This window comes from Lissotriton vulgaris, chromosome 3_1 (assembly GCF_964263255.1).
Source record: "Lissotriton vulgaris chromosome 3_1, aLisVul1.2, whole genome shotgun sequence".
Taxonomy (NCBI): domain Eukaryota; kingdom Metazoa; phylum Chordata; class Amphibia; order Caudata; family Salamandridae; genus Lissotriton; species Lissotriton vulgaris.
Genome location: NC_141689.1, coordinates 1666390262 through 1666410994, shown reverse-complemented (window position 1 = coordinate 1666410994; position 20733 = coordinate 1666390262). Strand labels below are relative to the sequence as shown.

At 45.1% G+C, this 20733-nt stretch overlaps 1 protein-coding gene across 1 annotated transcript in view; it reads right to left on the bottom strand.

Annotated features, from left to right (window-relative positions):
* ALPK1 (alpha kinase 1) overlaps positions 1-20733 on the bottom strand; it is a 383577-nt gene that overhangs the window by 162115 nt on the left and 200729 nt on the right. The window contains exon 4 of the mRNA XM_086962134.1: positions 3744-3898. Coding sequence (XP_086818260.1) covers positions 3744-3898 — 155 coding nt within the window. The remainder of the gene's footprint in view (positions 1-3743; positions 3899-20733) is intronic.

The window sequence follows — 20733 nt, the reverse complement described above, 5'->3', positions numbered from 1 at the left end:
AGACAATGGCGATATGCAAATCAGCTCTGACCCTGTTGCCCCATGGGAACAGTCCAGTCCGAACTACAAAAGCCATGTCCTTCCCAGAACGGAATCAAGCATCCGTGGACATTGATCCACATTCGGTCCATCACTTGTTGTTTTTGCAATTGCCGCCCTAAGTGCGCTGGGGATGCCCAGACGTGGGTCCCAGGCACTCCACACCACTTGGAGTCAAGCTAGCCGGGCTGATGAGAGGTGTTACCTCGAAACCGGTCCGGTCCTCGGATGCTTGATTCCGTTCTGGGAAGGACATGGCTTTTGTAGTTCGGACTGGACTGTTCCCATGGGGCAACAGGGTCAGAGCTGATTTGCATATCGCCATTGTCTAACCCAGGGTGGTGTGGAGTGCAAAAAAACGATGGATTTGGGCCCAGATCTTTTGACTGGGGGAATGTGTAACATTGATCCACATTCGGTCCATCACTTGTTGTTTTTGCAATTGCCGCCCTAAGTGCGCTGGGGATGCCCAGACGTGGGTCCCAGGCACTCCACACCACTTGGAGTCAAGCTAGCCGGGCTGATGAGAGGTGTTACCTCGAAACCGGTCCGGTCCTCGGATGCTTGATTCCGTTCTGGGAAGGACATGGCTTTTGTAGTTCGGACTGGACTGTTCCCATGGGGCAACAGGGTCAGAGCTGAATTGCATATCGCCATTGTCTAACCCAGGGTGGTGTGGAGTGCAAAAAAACGATGGATTTGGGCCCAGATCTTTTGACTGGGGGAATGTGTAACATTGATCCACATTCGGTCCATCACTTGTTGTTTTTGCAATTGCCGCCCTAAGTGCGCTGGGGATGCCCAGACGTGGGTCCCAGGCACTCCACACCACTAGGAGTCAAGCTAGCCGGGCTGATGAGAGGTGTTACCTCGAAACCGGTCCGGTCCTCGGATGCTTGATTCCGTTCTGGGAAGGACATGGCTTTTGTAGTTCGGACTGGACTGTTCCCATGGGGCAACAGGGTCAGAGCTGATTTGCATATCGCCATTGTCTAACCCAGGGTGGTGTGGAGTGCAAAAAAACGATGGATTTGGGCCCAGATCTTTTGACTGGGGGAATGTGTAACATTGATCCACATTCGGTCCATCACTTGTTGTTTTTGCAATTGCCGCCCTAAGTGCGCTGGGGATGCCCAGACGTGGGTCCCAGGCACTCCACACCACTTGGAGTCAAGCTAGCCGGGCTGATGAGAGGTGTTACCTCGAAACCGGTCCGGTCCTCGGATGCTTGATTCCGTTCTGGGAAGGACATGGCTTTTGTAGTTCGGACTGGACTGTTCTCATGGGGCAACAGGGTCAGAGCTGATTTGCATATCGCCATTGTCTAACCCAGGGTGGTGTGGAGTGCAAAAAAACGATGGATTTGGGCCCAGATCTTTTGACTGGGGGAATGTGTAACATTGATCCACATTCGGTCCATCACTTGTTGTTTTTGCACTTTAAATAGGGTGGCACCTCAGACACAGTCAGGGTGGCGGTTCTAGGCAGCTGGCCTACCAGCATGTTATTTCTAGGCCTGGATGGAATTTTAATTATCCCGGAGTAACCAGAGTAATTTCAGTAATTCCGCATTACTCTTCGATGCAGAATTACTAACAATAATACCATGATTGCGCCCGCTCGCAAAGTGAAAAGTAATTGGGGGGGTGGGCGAAATCCTACCACAAAAGCACATTTAGCGAGTGAGAGCGGCTGTGTATGTTCTGTTGCATTTAGTGCTATTTTTCCTTTCCACTGTCTGGGCAGGATATAGAGGTTGTGAAGTTGTGAGTGGACTCCTTGGCCTCGTGGGGACTTCCTAGTACATATGCTCAACACTTAAGTCTGCAGTTTTATACATGTATGCAATGCTTTTAAGATATATCTGCATATCGAAATAAAGCTATTAACCAACCAACTTAAGTCAACAACAATAGAAGGGGGCCAAGCAGGGCCAGTTCCAAACAACATTCAGTGAACTAGATGGCACCACCACCATGCATCCTCAAATCCAGGCTGCTGGACAGGAGACGGTACCAGTCACAGACATGACATCTCCCAAGTTCAAATGGTAAACTTATCAGGCTGGGTAAGACTTGCCCTCAGAAAGGAGGCTGAAAATGTCACCTTCCCCCTGTTATCCAGCACTGGCCACTGCCTCTGAGTAAATGCCGAGGCACACACTTTTTAGGAAACTTTGTTTATTCCAGTGAAGCCAGCCCTTGAACAAAGGACAGCAGAAGAAAAAGTGGGGGTATTTGGTTTTCGCCTGAGGGTAGCATCTATCCACCATCTTGCAAATGCCATTTTTGTACACGTACTGGGGCACTGTTGATTAACCCTATTAACAGGTGCACCGGCAATGCTTACAAAGCTGTTGCAATGCTAATGTTTGCGAAGGGTACAGCACCACTGGTGCATGTAATGATACATTTACTAAACAAGACACTTATAAGGGTAAACCGGCAGACAACTCACCCAAGTGCAACTATCCAATCGAAAAACAAGAATGAGCCTCCAACAACCAGGGCTTCCACAGGTGGATTCACAGTGGAGGGAATTGAGGCTACAGTGTGGAGAGACCAATGGAGGCCACCCTCAGAGTTCATCACCAGTCTGATCTTGAGAAGCATCAGTTTGAAGATTCCAGAGTCCTTTGGGAACACAGACCTCCCAAACTGTTCCAAAAAAACCATCAAAAAAGGCAGAAGGGACAACAACAAATAACGGAGGGATGGCACAACCAAACAGCTCCCCATCTAGTAATGGCCTTTAGTGTTAAACTAAATAAATGAGGGATGTGGTCCTGTGCCTAAATGGCAGACTCAACCCCCAGCTACCCTTCTTGACCAAATTGCGGGATCTTCAGCAAATCACTTTCCCATTTTGCTTTGCTCACACTTCCACTTCCACTGACGCTCTACTTGTCGCACCGACTGCCAACTAAAGACCACTGGGGTCAAGTTTCCAAGGAATGTACACTAGTTGTGAAATTAGGATACCCAGAGCAACAAGAATTGTTGCAACAGGAAAGAAGAATTCGATGGTGAAAGATGAGGTTAGAGATGGAGAGAAAACCCATCTTGGACTTCTGTTTTACTCAGTATTGCTCATTATAAATTGTTACGCCTGCTCGAAATATGTTCCTAAATATGGCAGGTAGTGTTGCTCTTCAAGTAAAAACTTTACATGGCATTTATTTAGGCTCAGGATGTATTTTGTTCTTAGGGTATATTTTGTTCTGTGAATTTCCAAACATTGTAATTTTTTATTGTATTTGCTGCCCTGCTTTCTCTTTAAATTTTTAGCTTGTGTTGTGCAATTGTGCACTCCTGTGTTATATATATTTCATTCAATAAAATTAAAAAACGTGCTTAAAAATACACAATTTTTAAACAAAGAAACACTGGGGCACGGCTATCTCCCAGCTTTTCCTGCAAATGTGCTCACTTGCCCACCACTTTGTGAATACATGTGCCTACATGTGTAATTCATTCCAATGTGTGCATAGATGTTGGGTAGTTATGTGTACATCCATTATGCACAAGCCAACGCCATTGGCTTTGTCGGTGCTTGTTCCATTATTCTGTTTCACAGATAACACAGCGCATGAGATGTTAACTAGATATAGATTTGGGGGGGCTATTAGGGTGGAGAAATGGGAGTGACAGGAGAGAGTGGCGAACAGAATGCATGAGAACGAAGGGAACACGCCCTTCACTTACCAGCAGCTGATGTAGATTGGCGTTTATCAGATCATGAAGGTTTATTTTGTCTTCTGGGCCCACCTCTTGTTTGTACTGCCACCTCTCGGGCACAAAGGGCCACTTCATCTCCTTGGCATCCTCAATCAGCCTTCTCAGTTCATCAGGCAGCAAACCTGAAACATGTCAAAGGGTATGTAAGGGAATCACACGCACATAAAAGGACCATTAGCTTCCACAGTTATGACGCAGCACCCAACGTGAGAACTGTCCACACCCCCGCCCCTCTCAGGCGGCCCTCGGAGGCCCTACAAGATGTTGCTTCTCCACAAGCAAGTAATGTGAATAAACCTGTCAATGGGCTGGCTCCACTATGCCCTGCAGGTAAACCGAGGCATTCATCCATCAGGAAGGCGAACACATTAAATCCTGCTACACTGTTACCCTCGAGCACAACAGACCCTACACCACATGACTGTGTGGAAGTCATTAACACAATTACGAAACCAAGACAAGACTTGACAGACATTGCATTACCCGACCCGGACCTGACGCTTTATGTGGATGGTTCATGTATGAGAACAAGCACAGGAGAGTTAGTGGCCGCATATGCAGTGACTACTGAAACTGAAGTCATAGAAACACATCGTATTGACACACTGTCTGCTCAAGCAGCAGAGCTTATTGCTCTGACCCAAGCCTGTATACGAGCCAAGAACCTGAAAGTAAACATATACACAGATTCACAGTATGCATTCGGAGTCGTACACGACTTCGGCATTCTCTGGCAAGAGAGAGGTTTTTTTACCTCCCACGGAGCCAAGATCCAGCATGGTCCCCTCATTCAAGCTCTGTTAGAAGCAATACATTTGCCTACAACCATAGCCATCATGAAGTGCAAAGCACATACTAAGGTTACAGACACTATTTCCCAGGGTAACGACCTGGCAGATCGAACGGCCAAGCTTACAGCTCAGACTCAAACAGACATACAGACTGACATGACAAAGACTGAAGTAACTCCACTGACACATTGCATGACAGTCAGGGATCCCACACAAGATGTACTCGACATACAGACACATGCCACTCCGGACGAAATCAAGAAATGGACTGAACAAGGAGGGGTCCAGACAGATCAGGGATGGGTGACGAAGGGAAAAGCCACATGGTTTCTCCCCGACTCTATGGGTCAAGTTATCATTAATACAGCACATAGTCCAGCACATTTAGGAGAAAAAGCCATGTTAGACAGTATCCAGAATATTTGGTTCAACAAGCATTTACGTGCAGCAGCAAAACAGAAAGTGCGTACCTGCATGATCTGTTGTCAGTTCAATCCAGGCAAAGGCATTCCCGTGGAACAAGGTGGATTTCATCCTCCTGACCATCCTTTTGAAGTTCTCCAGATGGATTATATCCAGATGGACAGATGCCGAGGATTCAAGTATGTCCTCGTAGTTGTATGTGCCCTTTCCAGATGGACAGAAGCGTACCCAGTCCCAGATTACACTGCTGTGACCACTGCCAAGCAGCTGGTTCGTGAATTTTTCCCGCGATACGGCTTGCCCCGTGTCGTGTACTCAGATAATGGACAGCCATTCTCGTCCGAACTCATGAAACAGGTATCACTCCTGTTAGGATATCAGTGGAAATTTCATTGTGTACGACACCCCGAAGCAGCAGGTCTCGTTGAGAGACATAATCAGACCCTGAAAACACGGTTAGCGAAAGTCTGTGCAGAAAAAGGTGTAGATTGGATGGTAGCCTTGCCGGTTGCCCTCTTTTACATGCGTATGGTAGCTCATTCCAGAACAGGGCTATCCCCGTACGAAGTGGTCTTTGGCAGACCACCGTATATGTGGGGGACGCCTATGCCGCGTAAGATCACAGATGTTGAAAGTAATATGCTGACAGATTACCTGGCTTCCTTGATGTCTGCACTACTATCTTGTGGTTCACAGGTCGCGGCTGCCTTCCCGGACAACACCCAGGTGAAACCGCATGAAATTGTTCCTGGGGACCTAGTACATATAAGAAATTTCGACCGATCAAGCCCTCTGGAGCCCAGGTGGAAGGAACCGAAACTTGTGTTGATGACCACGAGGACCGCGATTAAAGTAGAGGGAAGGAAAGGCTGGATCCATTCCAGCCACATCAAACGTTTTCATGGACTGAATCCAGAGACTGTACCCAAGGACTGCCCCGTTTCAGACTCTAAACTCCCTCTGTTAGAAAAAACTCTGCAGCAGGAGTATAAATCAAAGTTGAGGTCTAGTAAGTCAGACAGCGTTTAATTGTTTAAATCCCCCTCGGGTGAAGCGGTTAGACAGGTTTCTGACATGTATGAGATAGACCCAAATAGTCAGAGAGATAGACAGAAAGTCAAGAAAATGAAATACTGTAAAAATCTACGAAGCAGATGCATCATAACATTACTTTTTATGTTTTTTCTGAGTATTACGATCATATGTATAAGCTGGACATTACATGTTTTCTTTCCTCCTCTTGGTTCACATGTACATTCTTCTTCCAATGACACCATAGAGCACACTTCCAGTGACCTGCCACCACACGAATTGCCTATCGTTTAGCACTGCGCAACAACACTTTTATCCGTATGTTACACCATTCTCATCAGACCAGCAATGCCACGAATTGTTGGGTATGCGGCTGACTCCCTCCTTATCAGAAATACAAGGGAGCTCTGCCCCTCTTTCCCTACCCGTTTACATATAATGGTTCGTGCGGTGCATGGTTTACTTTAATGTCCTCCTTAGACAGTGAGTCCAAAGTTTCCCAAGGCAATTGGATATGGGGAAATCTGAATACAGTTATGAATAAAGCATGTTTCCCAGACAAGGACGGCCTTCCCCAAAGGACAGGGACCGATCTAGAAAATGAAGTGTATGGATTAGGAAATTTTACCCTCAACCTCATGATTCTGAACGTTCAGTCCGAGACTAATTCGGACTTGCCGTTTATAACAGTTTTACCAGTAACAGGCAAATTATGCGTTAGAAAGAATGGTTCTGTACATCTAGGACACAGTGATTGTAATACTGTGGTCGAATTCAGTGATAAAGGAAAGTCTACTTTCAAAGCTTCCCGCCATTCTTATTTTATTTGTGGTCAGACAGCTTATGTACGTCTGCCCTTAGATTGGGATGGAACGTGTTACATTGCGTTCCTATTACCACCTGTTTTTCTAGCCCCATCCGATTATCATCGAAATTCACACCTTGTACATATAAGACATAAAAGGGAGATTGAATCCCCAATTGTCGATCAGACTGAGACAGCTTGGGAACAATATACAGATTTCAATAAAGGATTCTTTTTCTTTGTAGGTCCTGTCCAAAACAGTAAACTGACACGCAAATTAACCAGAACTCTTGAAGCAGTAGTGAATGAGACTACTTCTGCCTTAGGTAACTTAACGGAAGAACAGTCTGCTATGAGACTTGTTGTTCTTCAAAACCGCCTTGTCCTTGACGTCATCCTGGCCGATAGGGCCGGGGCTTGTAGAGTGATCGGATCCAGTTGTTGTGTGTTTATTCCTAATAACGCACCGTCAGTATACAAAGCAATAACAAGACTCCATAAGATTGCTCTCCAGATGCACCAGAATCCTGGCTCCTGGACATGGTCCGGTTGGCTCTGGAGTGTGATATCAGCCTGGGGATGGAAAGTACTGTCATTCCTAGGAATAATACTGCTCATAGTATTCAGTTGTTGTCTCTGTTTGCAATGTGGGCCAGCGATTTGCGGCTTGTGCGCCACGTCATGTATTCCCCGTCCAAGTCCACGTTCCCGTTCCCGAATGAAGAAAGATGAGCAAATGATGTTATATGAACAGATAGATGGCCTCATGAAAACAGATATATCCTGAAGGGCGCAGTAGGGGCCAAGGAGGGAATGAGGAAATATAAATTTTTAGGTAGTCAGTGTGACCCCCACTCGCACCCTAACCATGCACCCGTGCCCCATGTATGTCATGTAATTTCCTTTCCGTGCCTGCCATAAAGACGCATTTACATTTCCGTCTAACGTTAACATGTCAGTTATTCAGTCCTCCATGATAGCAACTTTAATTTGGCTTTTAGGCCTATGTTTCCAATGCATTTCCATGTTACACGTTTAAAATAACGCGAAGCACACGTTTTTCTGGCTCAGTCGAGCCAGGCCCTTAATTGAGGCTCCGAGTCTCTTCTGCCTCTGAAAGCTACAGTTTAGGTATGCATCCCTGACCTCTACCTTACTTCCTGCTCAGCCGAGCGGTGCCCGGCTCGGCCTGGCCTGCCTGCCAAGATGGTATTTTGCCTACAAGTTATCTGCTCAGCCTCCGCAAAAACACATTCCAGTTCAGTGAAATAGGTAAACATATTCCAGCCTGCAGAGCAAAGGGCCCAGCTTTCCTGTCTCCTTGCACGTAATTTACTGCACCCGTTACCATGGTAGACCCATGGCCCCCGCGCATTGCATGAAGAACTATAGGCACGCACTAGCATTCAGTATTGAACGGCCTCTGCCCGAGAGACCTTTTACTTCAGACAACACATCCTCCAAACACAAGATACCAGATATGTTATAGGTGCAGGTCGTTCTGACACCCCAGACACCAGACTCCTCTACTAGTGCTAAAGTCAAGCCCCCCAGCTCTCCCCAGTTACACGTCATGCTCAGTTGCGCACGCATCCAGGACAAAGGTTTCTGCTGACCCTGCAGAATTTCTCTATGCATCCACCCACCTATGACACTTCTGTGACGTTTCCAGCACACACCTCCGTGTACGCCCCTGTACACGCCTTCTTTTACGCACATGTGTTCTTATCTTCTCTCTTTTTCACTCGTTACGCCTACTGTATTCATTTCCATTATACAGTTTTACAATATATAATGTGTGATGTTAATAAAATGTTGAATATCCCTTCCTGAACCTGAGTGGTGATGGAACCCGATGTCCAGTGTCTCGAGCCACTTAAATAAAGCCCGTATGACTCAGATACCACGGACTCTGCCTCTCATTTTCATTGAGCTATTCCTATTGTCATTTAATGTATAGAAAAATAGTCCCGGTAATTTTATTTACCACAGGCCCGCCAGAGCCACCACCATCGAAGGCCTGAGGGTCCCAACTGACTCCACAGGGCCCGAAGGTGCACCAGCGGAGCCAGACTGCCCAAAGATGAGGTGCAAGGCCTCATAAAACTGTCAATATTGGGCAGGAGACCCTCAAACTCCCAGAAAAGTGGGGAGGCACAGAGTCATCTCAGAAAGAGGCTCCAAGGATGGAGGCCTACAGTGACAAAGCTCTGTGTCGCGTCAGCCAGAGCAAAGTCGAAGGACGCCTATGCTTCTTCGACTTGATGTGCTTACCTGAACATCCCAAAGATTTTGAATGGGACGAGGAGTGCAGGTTCAGTGACCATTGTCGGGACCTTCCTCTTGACCGAGAACATGAGCAACGTGGAGATGAGCGCCCGGCCTCCAACAACTGTCCAGACAGCTACCGCAAAGCTTTCAGATTCATGGCCCGGTACTCCGAGCACGACTTCGGGTCGTTATCTTGCTCCAAGCACCAGAGGTACATGAGGTGCAGATCCATCATGGATACTATTCGATGACAGGTTCCGCAGGGCTTCAATCAGGTCCTTTGTTGAGACATCGCGACAGCACCTGGATTCCAAGACTCAGAAAAAAAAGTCGACAAAAGTAGAAAAAAGGGCAGTCAAAAAATGGCTAGGGGGTAGCTCTCTCCGGATCTGCGCGTAGGCTGGCGCAGAAAAAGAAAGAACTTACATCAGCGTGCCTGGGCGATGTCTATGTAGCTCCAACAATGTAATTTCTGAAGCGATCGATGCCGACGATGTAAGCGATGGAGACCAACACCACCTAGCGACACGCAGGGGTATTGCTAATGAAAAATCTCCAGATCCTGACTGACACCTGGGGGAATCTACAACTAGAAGTCTCTATCAGATACATCCATACAAACACATGCACACCTACTCACAGATGCACTGAGACACTCACTCACTCATACACCCACTCACAGACTCATACAGCCACTCACAGACCCATTGAAACCCTCATGCACCCACTCAGACCCACTCAGAGCTATACACCATCTCACAGACCCACTCAGGCACTCACACATCCATTTGCAGACCCACTCCAACACTCACACACTCATGCAGCCACTCACACAGCCATTCACCGATACCCTCAGAGACTCACACATCCACTCACAAATCCACTCAGACACTCATGCACTCACTCACAGGCTGATTCACACACTCATGAAGGCACTAGCAAATGCACTCAGACACTCTCACAGCTGCTCACAGACCCACACAGACACTCACACACTCACTCACAGACCCACACAGACACTCAAACATGCACACTCACACCCAGTGTGAGACATATTCAGCCACTCCCAGACCCATACAGACACTCACACGCACTCACAAACCCATTGATTCACTCACACACCCACTGAGACACTCATGCACTCACTCACTCTCAAAGTTTACAGGTTACAGTTAGGAAATAAAAATTAAAACACCTTAGAAATTCACTTAAAAACAACGATTACAGGGACGTTACAGTTAGGAAACAACATTTAAAAAAACGTGGAAATTTACTAATAAAACCAAAGGTTACAGAGACATAGTTAAGAAATAGTATTAAAACATTACTTGGAAATTCACTGAAAAAAACAAAGGTCACAGGGACGTTATATTTAGGCTCACATTTCACTCGTACAAAGTCAGTGAAATTCAGCAGTATTAGTTATCAGAGCCAACTATAACACTTACGCCCTCACAATGCACTGCTTATGACCTCACATATTACATCACTCATGACATGATCACTGACATCGGTTAGTTCCTTCCAGGCTCTATGTGCCATATGTTTTTTCGCAAACATCAGACACATGCTAGTCCAACTGCAAAGCATCAAAAGTGGCATCTGTGGGCCAAACTATCTATTCCAGATCCAATAGAATGGCTAAAACAGGACAGGTCTGTTGTGATATTGAGTTTGGAAGAGGTGGGCTACTCAAGCCTATTTGACATGGGTTAACAATGTACTTGATGACATTCTGCCATATAGTGTGGTCAAGAAAATACAAACTACTCTGTCTACAGACTGGTACTCACCTGCCTTAGGGAGGCCAAACTGGGCTGTAAAAACTGGAAAGACTTTGGAAGGTGGACTATGGCAGTATCGCAGGGGAAAAACGATAAGAGGTATTGATGGAATATAAAAGGCAGGTATTTGCCGCTAAAGCACCCTTCTTTACGGCCAAAGTTCTCGACATGGAAAACTCCTCAATGAAAATGTTTTCTGTTGTTCATGAATTATCCACCCAAAAGTGTGTCGGGAATAAAAAGGCAAATTCTCAGGAGCTTGCATAGAGGCTGTCAGATTTCCATGATGACAAAATTACTACCATCTTGAAATCCCTAAAACCAATATATATGGTAAACACCTCAGAGGAGACAGTTGTTGGTCCTCCACTACCACAGTGGAGGTTGAAGGATCTGATAACAGAAATGGGATGAGCCATGCTCTAAAGACTATCTTGCAAAATGGACACTGTTAACATCCATTAATTTTGAGTCTCTTACTAGCATTCAAGTCTGGATCCTCATAAGAGTCTTGTGAAAGGCTTTCGCAGAGGTTTTTGGTCTACCACTGCTGAACATCTGTAATAATTCAGTTAAAGGGCCTTGGTGGTGCTGCTCATAAAAAAAGATTCTGTGGACCCTGATATACTATCAAACTACCAACCATTTTCCCTCTTGCTGGACAACTCTGAGTGGTTAAAAATATTCGCCCTGCTCAAGGACAACAGCCAGTCCCAGTTTTGGAGTTACATGAACAAACTCCGTTCCACGAACAAGATGAGAGGAAACGCGGTTAGTGAAGAAGATTGGGCCTTGCACGTGTCCCAACTATATCGCAGCGACATCCTGGACGCAGTGATGATCGAATTACGAGTTTGTGTTGAATCCATCCAAAAAGAAACTCACGAGTTGACCACTGCAGCCGAGGTCTCCATGCACCTGCGAAATATGAAAAATGACGGTGCTCCAGGGCCCAACGGTCTACCGGCTGGGGTATTTAAATGTGCCCTGGAAGAGTGGGAGGACCTCTTGACTCCCTTATATAACAACGCGTTCATGACATGCCAGCTACCAGACTCATGGTTAGGTTCAATTCTATGCCCCATATTCAAGAAAGGAGACCCCACGCACCCGGCAAATTACCGACTTATTGCACTACTAGATCTTGAGGCAAAGGCATATGCCCGGTGTCTTCTTAGGGTGATTGAAAAATGGGTTGCGGACAATAATATAATACCATACTACCAAACTGGGTTTCGGGCATCGGCCTCCACAATAGACAATATCACCACTCTAGCCATCCTAAGTCATCAAGCAGCCCAAAAAAACCATCTGCCACTTTATTGCTGTTTTATTGACTATAGTGCGGCTTTCGATAAAGTCTCTCGGAATATCTTGTGGAGGAAACTGAACAAGTGGGGGATTCCTCAGAGCCTCCTATGAGCACTCATCTCCCTGCACAAGAACACATGGGTGCAAATCAAAACCGGCCCAAAGACAGTTTCCTCAAGAATTACTGTCGAAGACGGGCTAAAGTAAGGCTGCGTTCTCGCCCCTCTCTTGTTCAATCTTTATACAGCCAATCTCGGAACATTCCTAGAGAACAGCAATCTTCTCCCGCCAAAACTGGGCCCTGATAAAAAGTCTTTGCACATATTGCAATACGCGGATGACATTGTAATAATGGACCAAGCAAAATCGGGTCTCCAACGAGCCTTAATACATATAACATCGCTAATGCTCTGAAAATCAATCAGGCAAAGACCAAGGTACTGATATTTGGCAGATGTAAGAACAAGAAAAGTTTAAGGTGGAATATTGGGCTGGCCAGGATCAATACAACCGTAAAATATAATTATCTGGGTGTTTGGTTCAACGAGACATCTAGACCTGCAGCTCACCTAGCCGCCTTGAAAAAGAGAGCAGGAGCAATTACATACTCCCTGACCCGGTTGAACCAGTCCCTGAGCAGTCCCTCTGCAGAAGCCATTCTGAAGGTGATCAAAGCTACTCTTCTTCCTGCCCTAATCTACGGGCATCAGGCCTCTCCCGGCGCATGCTCTGCTAGTCTTGATCTCGCTCAAATCTCTACCTATATCTATAAAATCCTACCTATATCTATAAAAAAATCTTCCATCTTCCAAGTTTCATTCAGCGGGCAAGACTACGTTTGGAGCTGGGCCTACAAAGACAATCAATTTATTGCGAGGCTGATTCCCTGAAATATTTTATAAGGACACTAAAAGCTGGTGACAATACTTTAAAATCCCAGCTAAAAGAAACTCTTTCCAGTCTGGCAAGCCTTGGAACACTCAGATTGCAAAGGCTATAAGAGTGCTAGAGATGGACAATGCATCTCTTTTTTTGGACACAATTCCATACTCAGCCTGGAAAAATGCCATCAACAGGCAGGTCAAATTAATCTCCTATCGCACGGATCTGCACTCCGTAAAAACATCTACCATTTTGCTCCCCTTGAACTCTTCGTATCTTTCCGGGAAACCGTAAGCCTATCTCCAGGAAAATGTAAACGCAGTGGCACGGAAGAATATAATGTTCATGCTCCTTCTTGGCCTGCGTTCGACGGCCTTTAACAGATGGGCTCCAACAAGTGAGGGGGGGCCTGCAGACTGTGCAAATACCACTCTGAATCATGGCTGCATCTTCTGTGTTGTTGCCCGTCCCTAGTTGCCCCAAGAAAGTCTCTCTCAAAACCCTTGTATTTAAGATGGGGCATTACGACATGCTGGGAAGCTTCGGCCCTTTGTTTTTCGTCTACTAACACTCAAGTGCTCGCAAGGTCTGGAAAATGTGTGAGACTCCTGGACAATCTTCTGTCACCTCCTTCGGCTCCGGCTCTCCTACCCCTTCCCTCCCAAAAACTCATCACAGATTTTTTTGGCCCCGTGGTTTAGCACCTTTTGTTTTAACCATCCTTCATTTTGGCCCAGCTTAGCAAAATGTTTACATTGGCAACTATAAGACTGTTTTCCATATAAGCATAATGGTCACTAAGCCTGGAGAGCTGTTTCTCAGCTTTGTTTTTTAATATGACAAATGAGCTAACGCTGATTTTTATAAATGTGCTGATGCTGTCTTTTATAGCAATGGTTTTAAGTAACTGCGCTAAATTAATAAAAAAACTTCAAACTTCAACTTCAGACAACTCATGAAAACCTTGTCAACCTTTTCTTATCTGACTGGTTGCTTAAAAACAACCTACTTAGACATCTCAGTCCAGGTTCCACCCGTTTCACAGAACAGACAGTCCTTGTAACAGTGGTAGACAACCTACGAATGCTGGTGGACCAAGCGCAATGCTTAGTCTTAGTGCTATTAGCTCTGTCCTCAACTTTTGATATGGAGATTCATGACATCTTACTCACTAGGCTGAAGGAGATTTACATAACTGGAAAGGCACTTCAATGGTGTAGGTCTTATCTACAGATGAGATTTACAAAATATCGGAGACTTTGCAACAACAAAATTGCATTTTTGTATTCACAAAACACAAATTGTGATTTCAAGTCAATGAATCACTATTTCGGGTTGGGAATACTTACCAAATCAGTATTTGGAAAGGACGAGTTATGGGCATCCCTTCCAGATACTGATTCCTTAGGTATGTTTTAGCTGTAACTTTTTATTGTTTTTTTCAACACAGAACTGAATTGTATACCTTTAATCATTAGCTATCTCACTGCAGGTACAGCTGCAGAGGTCAAGTAGGTATATTTCATGACAACTTTATGCGTAAGTGCTGTGGTCAAACATCCCCCACCCTTTCGCCCTATATCCCCATAACAAAGCAGCTGTACATTGAAACAATTATTCCTCCGTATCTTACGGCATACTTGTTTTATGGTGAAGATAGTGGGCTCATATCACCCTTTCTTATGTCGCATACTATGTCGCAAACTATCGAAGTGTGTATGTATCCTCCCCACATAAGGACTCAGTTACAGTACATTTTCCCTATTACATCTAGGAATATCTTGATCTTTACTCTTGCCTCTTCCCCAAGGGTCACTTTATCTACAAAGAAATCCCCTCCAAACTGTCTCAAAGATTTCTAATTTATCATCGAGTTTGTATATCAGCTGTTGATAGGTGGCTACTTGGTACATTGCTCTCAGCCATCCTTCAACTGTCGGCAATCGCATTGTTTTCCATTGACATAAGATACCCATTTTGTTCACAGCTAAAGCTGTGGCAAACCACAGTGACTCCTGCAAAGTGATTTCAGTGATCAGAGAAGCATCTTCTAAAATAATTGGCGAGCCTGTCATCCCTCCTGTGATTTCCGCTGTGTTTTAGAAGACCCTCCATACGTCCTCCCAGTACGGTCTTAAAATGGGGCAATCGTAGATGATGTGGCCTATATCCCCTTCTGACTGTTTACAAATCCAGCAAAAGGAGGATGGTGAGATCCTGGCCATTTTTCGTTTTTGAGGCGGCCAGTGCCACATACATATGAGTTTATAATACCCTGTTTAAGCCTAACTTCTCTGAGGTGTTTATCATGGGTTTGGAGGAGCTCTGTCCAGTCCTCCTCAGTATACTCTGTGTGTAGATGTTCTGACCACCAGGTGTTGAGGTTGGAGCTTATCAGTTTTGAATAGGTATGGTCTAATAGGATATTGTGCATTTTGGAGACCACAACTATAAAGGCCCGAAGCCCTTAGATAAAGTAGAAGTGGGCATTTTCGAAGCATCACCAGTCAAGGGCCTGTGTTGTTTGGAGAGCGCAAGATAGTTGCTGTTATTTCCAAGAGTATGTCTTGTACAGGTCATTTGAGACCACACCTTTAAAGGTCCCGAAGCCCTTAGATAATGTAGAAGTGGTCATTTTGGAAGCATCGCCGGTCAACGGCCCTGTGTTGTTTGGAGACAGCAAGATAGTTGCTGTTATTTCCAAGAGTATGTCTTGTACAGGTCATTTGAGACTTGGTCTTCCTCAAATGCCAGTAGCATGCCCTTAGTCACCATTTGGTTTATTGCGGGTATGCCTTTGTGTCTGAAGTTTTTCCATTTAGGGTCTTGGTTTCCTATCCAAATCTCATTATTGCTACAAATGGGGGCTCCTATATGTGGTGCAGGATGAATTCAGATAAGGCGGTGTGCTTTTCGCCAGGACATGTGTGTGGCTCAAAAGACTGGGTAAATTGGATAATATGATTTTTGTCCATTGAGTAAATTGTGCTGTTGCCTCCTATGCCACCCAAACGTTTATCCTTCATATGAACTGACCTTGGTTTTTCAGAGTGCTGTGTATCATATACCTCAGAGGGACCAAATTAAAAGCTATCCAGTACAGTTTCATGTTAGGTAGCCTTTGGCCCCCACTTGTGGTGCAGGCATGTAGTTTGAGCGTTTTCAGTCAGGCCTCTTTTCAACTCGCTTAAAGAGTTTTGTCATATTTGTCGATTCTAGTATCAGTGTCTTAGGTATTGCTAATTGTAAAATACTGATTATATAGGTGGGTGGCACAATCAGTGCTGGAGACCCACTAGTGGCATTTAATTTATAAGCCCTGGGCACATGCAGTGCACTTTATTAGGGACTAATAAGTAAATCAAGTATGCCAAGCATGCATAAACCAATTGTCATTACGTTTTAGGTACAGAGCACATGCACTTTAGCATTGATCAGCAGAGGCAAAGTGCTCAAAGTCCTATAGCCAGGAAAAATGAAGTAAAAAACAGGAGGCCAGAAAGCAAAAAGTCAGGGGAACCACTCCAACAGACGCCGGGTCTCACAGTATTCCATCCCAAACAGTCCCTTCTTAATGTTTTGCTTTCACTTTTGGAGAGATGGGTCTCATGGATCAGGACCACAACTGAGTGAGCTGATTACACAGCCTATAGACAGCATGGGAGGGAAGTATTTTGGTTTTCAAGTCGCCGAGGTGGGCGCGAACGAAACCTCTGTCTAACACCAAAGCATCAGGGATAAGTGCAGGGCACAAGCCGGGGGTACACGCAGGTTCACGGCGTCCACCCACTATTTTCACTGGGTGGAAGCCATCCCCCGAGCCAAGAAGTTGGGCTCTACAGAAATATGCTGAACTTGTCCCGGTGTAATTTTCACACACTGGGACACATTCAGCAGGGCCTACCCATTGTAGGGTTTTGATGACCGCAAAAAGAACAATTGATGGACAGAATACAGAACAATGTTATACATTCACTCCTGTACAGAGATCTGGGCCTAAACCATTGTTTCATTGCTCCCCATGCCATAACAGTTTGAACCCAGCCATATGCAAATCAGTCTTGACCTTGCGCTCAATGGGAACAGTCCAGGCCAAACTGCCAGGCCAGGTCCTCTATGGACTGGAAACAAGAATCCTACGACCAGTTTGGGGGTTTCACCCCTCATCAGCCAGGATAGCTTGACTCCAGTGGCTTGGAGATCACAGGACCCACGTCTGGCCATACCCATCACACTCGGGTGATAAATCCAAAACAAACAATTGATGGACAGAATGCAGAACAATGTCCTACCTTTACCCCAGTAGAGAGATCTGGGCCTAAACCATCGTTTTTTTGCTCCCCATGCCATTCTAATTTAAACCCAGCCATATGCAAATCAGTCTTGACCTTGCACCCAATGGGGACAGTCCAGCCTAAACTGCCAGGCCAGGTCCTCTCTTGACTGGAAACAACCATCCTATGACCGGTTTTGGTGTTTCACCCCTCATCAGCCAGGATAGCTTGATTCCAGTGGCATGGAGAGCACTAGACCCACGTCTGGGTATATCCGTCCCACGAGAAATGCAAAAAGAACAATTGATGGACAGAATGCAGAATAATGTCATACATTCACTCATTTACAGGGATCTGGTGGTCCCAAATCCATCGATTTTTTTTGCTCCCCATGCCATTCCAGGTTGAACCCAGCCATATGCAAATTAGTCTTGACCCTCCGTCCAATGGGAACAGTACATCCGAACTACCAGGCCAGGTCTTATCTGTACTGGAAACAAGCATCCTAGGACCGGTTTCAGGATTTCACCCCTGATCAGCCAGGATCACTTGACTCCAGTGGCATGGAGAGCACTGGACCCACGTTTGGGCATACCCGTCCCACTCGGGGTGACTAATGCAAAAAGAACGATTGGTGGACAGAATGCAGAACAATGTCATACATTCACCCCACCACAGAGATCTGGGCCTAAATACATAATTTTTTTCTCTCCATGCCATTCCAGTTTGAACCCAGCCATATGCAAAGCAGTCTTGGCCCTGTACCCAATGGGAACAGCCCAGCCTGAACTGCCAGGCCAGGTCCTCTCTGGACTGGAAACAAGCATCTTAGGAATGGTTTTGGGGTTTCACCCCTTATCAGCCAGGATAGCTTGACTACAGTGGCATGGAGAGCACAGGAACCACGTCTGGGCATACCCGTCCCACTCGGATGACAAATGCAAAAAGAACAATTGATGGACAGAATGCAGAGCAACGTCATACATTCACCCCAGTACAGGGATCTGGGTCTAAACCCATCGTTTTTTTGCTCCCCATGCCATTCCAGTATTCCAGTTTGATTCCCAGCAGCAGCGTGCAGCCTGGAACCTCACACTTGATTGTAAATGCCAAAGGCACACAGCTTATTTCTTCATAAGTACTTAAGAGAGGCAGATTTTGCCTTTGATCATTCCCTGTATATAATAGATGCATGCACTGTGAGAATGTCATATGTGTTTGTCTGTCCCAGTATTTACACAAAAAACAATTTCAATAGCACTATTTTATTTCTTTTATAGCGCTATGCATCCCAATGAAGGGTGTCAGAGCTCTTTATGTAACATAAACATTATCAATTGACAACAAATCATGTATATGTGTACATTAATGTACACGATGAGTTGCATATGACAGTGAGGGTTACAAGGTGTAGGACTCACATGTCCTTCATACCTCACTGTGGTCTTTTAGAAGATTTCAATTTATGAACTGCAGGTAAAAAAAGGATCTCTGTGTTAAAAGCAGTAACCCACTTTACTATCTACATAAATAAAAATCTGTCATCTACATGTTAGATGATGTGCTTTGCAGGAGACACATTTACCTTCTCTACTACTTTGATTCCTATCTGGGACTTCACAAAACACAGATCTCTCCAGCAAGTGCATAACCACCAGAGTTATCTCACCATTATTACTATTCCCTCAGATTTACTGGGCACCTTCCCAGCAGATGCCTTAACCTTATTTTATTTTTCATATATTTGTTTTGTAAAGCGTGCACATGAGCCAAGGGTATCAGAGCACTGTACAAAGGATTGACTGAACAAAATGATAAGTATAGACAGGTACCAATCAAATATTTGTGATTTTCGGGGAAGAGTGCAGCAGAATTTACAGAGGGCCTAACTGCATCCGGGTAATGCAAGAGTCACTCAACAAACCTAAAAGGTTGTGTTTCTGTGGGGTGTGTGGTGCACTGATTATATAGCAATTGTGTCAATATGGGTCATATGAAGATAATCATGTAACCGTTGGCAGTGGGGGGCAAATGCATGAACCACTATAACAGATCACGTCATCTCTTAAAACGGGCACGTCGCATCGACCTATACGTAAAACTTTAGACATCATTAATGAGACTTTTCAACTTTAGGATTTTCCTTAGTCCAGGTCCGGTATGGTTGGTTGGGGGCTGCTACCGGGTCTAAGGTCATCACCTTAGACACAGGCCCATCATTGACCCTTGTGTTTGTATAATATGGCATGGTAAGGGTGTTTAATTTGATTTTAAAGGTGATCTGGACTTCTTTCTTACCAATGGCAGCTAGTCTTTCCAGGTGGCTTTTGGTACACTCAACCAGTTTTTTGGGTCTACTACAAGTCTGTCTGTTTCTCAAGAGGGTTATCGGGCTGACTTATAATTTGATTGCGCCTTATCCACTAGCAAGGTTTCTGGTGCTCTTGATGTGTCTATGGCGTCGTCGACAAAGGCATCAAGAATGTTTTCTAGTTGGTCAGGCTCATAAAAATCTTGTTTACCACCTTCTTTAGTTATTAACATCTGAGCCGCCAGGTCAATTAGGCCAAATTGGATATCTAGTCTTTTAAGCATCTGTCTCAGAGAAAGGAATAGCTTCCATTTATGTACCACTTCCTGGGAAAAGTCTTGGTTGTTAAAGATTTTAGGATCTTTATACATACAGGGCCATGATGTTTCACTTTCATAAGCTCTTCCCTTGCCTGCTGATGGCCTAGGAAGTAAATAATAACTTATCGTGGCACGTTGTTGCTTGCGTTGGGCCTGGTTTGCATCCTATGCGCCCTTCATAATGCTAAAGGTGGCTCAAAGTATAATTTCCAGTACAACGGTCAACATAAAGGCCATGATACTGTCTCCTTCCATTCTCACAGTTATATCGGAAAATCACAGTTTGTCTCTCATGACCCGATCTTCTAGGTCAGTTAACTTCGATCGCATTTACAAATGATCTTTTCTCAGTGTGTTGCCTATCTTCTGTTGTTGTGAGGCAGGAATTGAATGCAGTGAGATCTGACCATATTGACATAATTTCTGTTGAGGTTTTAGTCTTTGTTTCTTCAATAGAAGTTGTTGATGTTCTTGGTGCTGCCGGTTCTCTTAAAATGTTCTCAAGCGCTGCCTCATGTGCCATCTTTCCTTGTTTTTTCAGAGTCTTCTGTGTCTTCCCGTTGATCGTTCACTAAATAGCGGCTGTTGAGCTGGTTTCGACATCGCGATGGTTGAGTCCTGCGGTAAGGTCCCCGTATCTTCTTAGTGTGCAACGCCAATCCCCTACGCTAAATGTCATAAGCAAGATGACCTTTTAGTGTTGTGTTTCATATACAAACAATTGCAGGCTTATTTGAGTGTATTTCTTGGGTC